This window comes from Corvus brachyrhynchos, unplaced genomic scaffold (genome assembly GCF_000691975.1).
Source record: "Corvus brachyrhynchos isolate BGI_N302 unplaced genomic scaffold, ASM69197v1 scaffold90, whole genome shotgun sequence".
Classification (NCBI taxonomy): domain Eukaryota; kingdom Metazoa; phylum Chordata; class Aves; order Passeriformes; family Corvidae; genus Corvus; species Corvus brachyrhynchos.
The window spans coordinates 4,259,818-4,263,378 of record NW_008236932.1 but is presented as its reverse complement, the minus strand read 5'-3'; the positions used below and the strand labels follow the sequence as shown (position 1 = coordinate 4,263,378).

Here is a 3,561-nt window from a genome sequence, read left to right as displayed (position 1 = left end):
AGGGTTTTCTCCAGTTCAATAGCACTTCTGGAGAAACTTGACAGAACTGAGTCAATGGGTATTTATAAATGTATGGTTTTTTTTACCCTGAAAATAAGCCTCAAAACTGTAAGTGTCCATGGACAGAAATCACATGCTGGAGGAACTGAAGGGTGGTGGTAGTGAGTAATTTGGTTGCAAGCTCTGTGTTTAAGAAAAGCACCAGAAGTATGTTCACAGTATCGGTACTCATTTTAAATGAGCTTACTGTTTCAGGATAAAACAGCACAGCAGGTCATGAAACCAAGGAAAGGCTTAGGGAGGACATAGTATCCTGGCTGATGATTTTTTTAAAAGATGTCAAAATAAAAATTGATTATAAAAAAGATGGAATATTTTTTATAGAAGAAAGCCTTGGTGTCTTTTTCCTGTCACCTCCCAAACTTGTTGGTTTCTAGTCCAGAAATTATGGTTCTCAGCTGTAAAATATTCCTACTGTATTGCTTGGTGATAAGAAAGAGTAAACCCGCAGCCTCTATACTACATACAAATACAAAGCACAAGAATAAATACCACATTTCTTTTCCTAATCGTCAGCTTACAAAACTGGTCAATACTTTGCAATTGTGACTCATGCAAATACCATGTTGGGTCAAATTTTATTATCACAAATACTGCATTAACTCAGTGCCTTATTTTTATATCCCCTTTCGGAAAAAAAAAAAAAATAGCACTCACCCCTATAGCTGGTAAACAGCTGTGGAGAAAATATTCAGTACACGCACTGCCATACACTTTCTGGTATGCCAGCCTCATGCACTCACCCTCACACACACACACACACACACACGCACACACATCCACACTAATCCTTCACTGCTGATCCCAAGTCTAAGCAATAACTAAAGGCTCTATGGTTTGCTTGTAGCGCTGAAAACACTGGCTGAATGGCTAAAATAATATTTTCTTCCCTTGTCTGCTCTTCCTCGCTCATTCCTTCCAACTCATTATGCCCTTTAGCTTTTTTGTTGCCTGGAAACGTGAAGGCTTCCACAAAGCACTCTACTTCAAAGCCTTTTTACGTTGTATAAATATAGTTGAAGACATAACTATCTTTCTTCTTTACTTCATACCTCTTTCTAGGCCAGAGTCTGGCTTAGTTCATTTATTGCCTCATTTAAAAATTAAATGTCTTTTTTTTGTATCCCTTTCCCACTACCTTTCTACTTCAAATTATCCATCTTCAAAGATTTTACACATATGCCATTCTTTTCCCTCCCCACCATCAAAAAATAGTTGTCATCCACTAAATACAGATTTTCTACTTAGAAACTTTGTTGCGTAAATATGCTCCGAGAACCTGGAGTTCAGGTGATATTGCAAGCATATAGGATCCTAAAGCTAAGGTAATCCATTTGGCTTAGCTCTCATCCCCATCTATTCCACTCCTAAATTGTGATGGCTTGTGTTTGCAACACAAGGACTGTTTGACTGAGTTTGCTGGATTGTACATTTGCAGTAACTGCCTCCCTGTTTGTTGGGTTTTTCTTGTTTTAAACAGGTAAATTACTAGGAAGGGGAGCAGAACCCACGCTCCCCTAACAACCAACCCAATCCCAAACCCAACCCTTCAGTCTCCTCAAAGAAATAGAACAGAGGGCAGTATCTTTGTGTTTCGTGGCTGGATAAGAGTACGCCGAATTAACGCCAACGGTCTTGGTGCAGCGGCTGTGGGACGCGAAGGAACTGCAGGAGGTTCTGACAGGAGCTGCTGGGGGACCGCGATCCCAGGGGCAAGGCAGGGCTGGCAATTCAGTCAGTGAGAAACACAAGTGTGAGCCCTGGCTGCAGACTCCTCCACGACTGACATCCTGCCACATGCCTGCAGCCTATCCGGTCCGTGAGCAAAACCACCCCCTTGTGCTCACCCCCAAGGGCTCCCACCCCCTGCACCCTCTCCGTTGCATTATTTCAGAGGGGAGAAGGAGGGAAGAAGAAGGGGCTATTTTCTAGGTGTGTTTTCCTGTAGTTTTAGGATTGCCAGGAGCTGGATCATTTCTGTGTCTATGTGCATTGAGTTTGTTGTGTATTTAATAAATATTGGACTAAAATGCTGCTGCTTTCATGGTGGGTTTTTGTATTTGCTTTTTTTTTTCTTTCTTCCTTTCTCTTTTTTTTGGTTCTGGCATGCCTGATTGCTGTCTTCACACTGCAGTGTGGTTATTTGTCCTCCTCTCGGTTGGCATAAATGCCGGCTTCCCAGCGCAGTGCCAGAGCACTCTTCCTGCGGTTCACCCTGGTTGCCTCGAGGACCTGGTCAGGAGAGAAAAGGAAAGCACAGGATGTCACTCAGCTGATCCTGCCCTCGGGGTGTCTCGCACTGTGCACCCAGGCAGGCAGAGACCAGCCAGGCCAGCCCTCCCCATGGGGCTCCAGTGCCGCACCCTGTGCAGAACAAGAAGACTCATGCGATGAAGCACTCACTGATGTGAAAGTGGGGGGACGGCACACAGGAGCAAAGCCACACCACGGGAGGACAGAAGTGGTAGGAGTTGTCTGGCAGCATCCACCTCTCTCCAGGGGAGCCCCAGCTGACCTCTACCAGCCCAGCGGCAATTGCCCCATCCCAGGGTTTTGGCCCTCTCCGTAGGGGCAGCTGCATACCCTCAGCACCAGGAGCCAGCAGCCACCCTGCAGCTTTGTCCAGAGGCTGCTCTGGAGCTGTGCATGAAGCCCAGGGAGCTGAGAGCCACCTATTGCAGCACATCACCCTCTCAGGCAGGACGAGTCAGAGCCGGCCCCCAGCCCTGGCCCCTGCATCTTCTTGTGGTCTTTGGGTTGCAGCTACTGCGCGCAGTTATCGAAGTGTTCCACTACACGTATGTGTAGAGCGCAACCACTCTACACATACGGGAAACGAGACTTATACAAGGAAGGCCTGCAAAGCCTGGTTCAACATGGGCCCGACACATTTAAATGTATTTCATATACACATCATACACACAGCTATATGCACACACTGTGTATGTACTTGTACATATGTACATAAACAATTAACTAAAAATGTAGGAAACCATTTTAAGACCTGTTTTGAGAAAGTCAAAAAGAAAATGAGACAACACCAAAAGGCGTTACTGTGACGTGTGTCTGAGGTACTCCTCAGCAAATAATGCATGGCTGTGGGTGTTTTCCACACAGCAGAATGAGATATAAAGGGGTCTGGAGCCTTCTTACAGAAGCACATGACAATGTTATTTTCTGACCAACACTGAACAAACAGCTCCACAATGAAACTACAGAGTTGGCAATGTCAACTGCCATCAGTGTGTTTTAACCATCCCTCCCAGAGAAGCAAACTGAAAATTTTTATGTCAGTTAAAAAAAATCCTACAACAAATACATCACTCTTCACTGAAACAATGCTGGCCATCCCTGGTTCGTAATGCTTCCTGCAAGCCACTCTGCACACTCCCTAACTGCAGAAGAGTAGCTGACCTTTTGAGATAGGATGGTGCTATTTTACTCTTCTGTGAAGAAAGTCAGATGCAGTGAGGACTTAAGCCTTGACTAGAATAAAAATAA

The 3,561-nt window shown here is 44.9% G+C and overlaps 1 protein-coding gene across 7 annotated transcripts in view; it reads right to left on the bottom strand.

The window, feature by feature from the left end:
* Positions 1–186: 186 nt before the first annotated feature.
* The window catches only part of LOC103611613 (A-kinase anchor protein 2), a 158,727-nt gene continuing 155,352 nt past the window's right edge, over positions 187–3,561 (bottom strand). For all 7 annotated transcript variants that reach the window (XM_017728323.1, XM_017728325.1, XM_017728326.1 and 4 more), the window contains one exon: positions 187–2,292. In XM_017728323.1, coding sequence (XP_017583812.1) covers positions 2,200–2,292 — 93 coding nt within the window. In that variant the 3' untranslated portion in view covers positions 187–2,199. The remainder of the gene's footprint in view (positions 2,293–3,561) is intronic.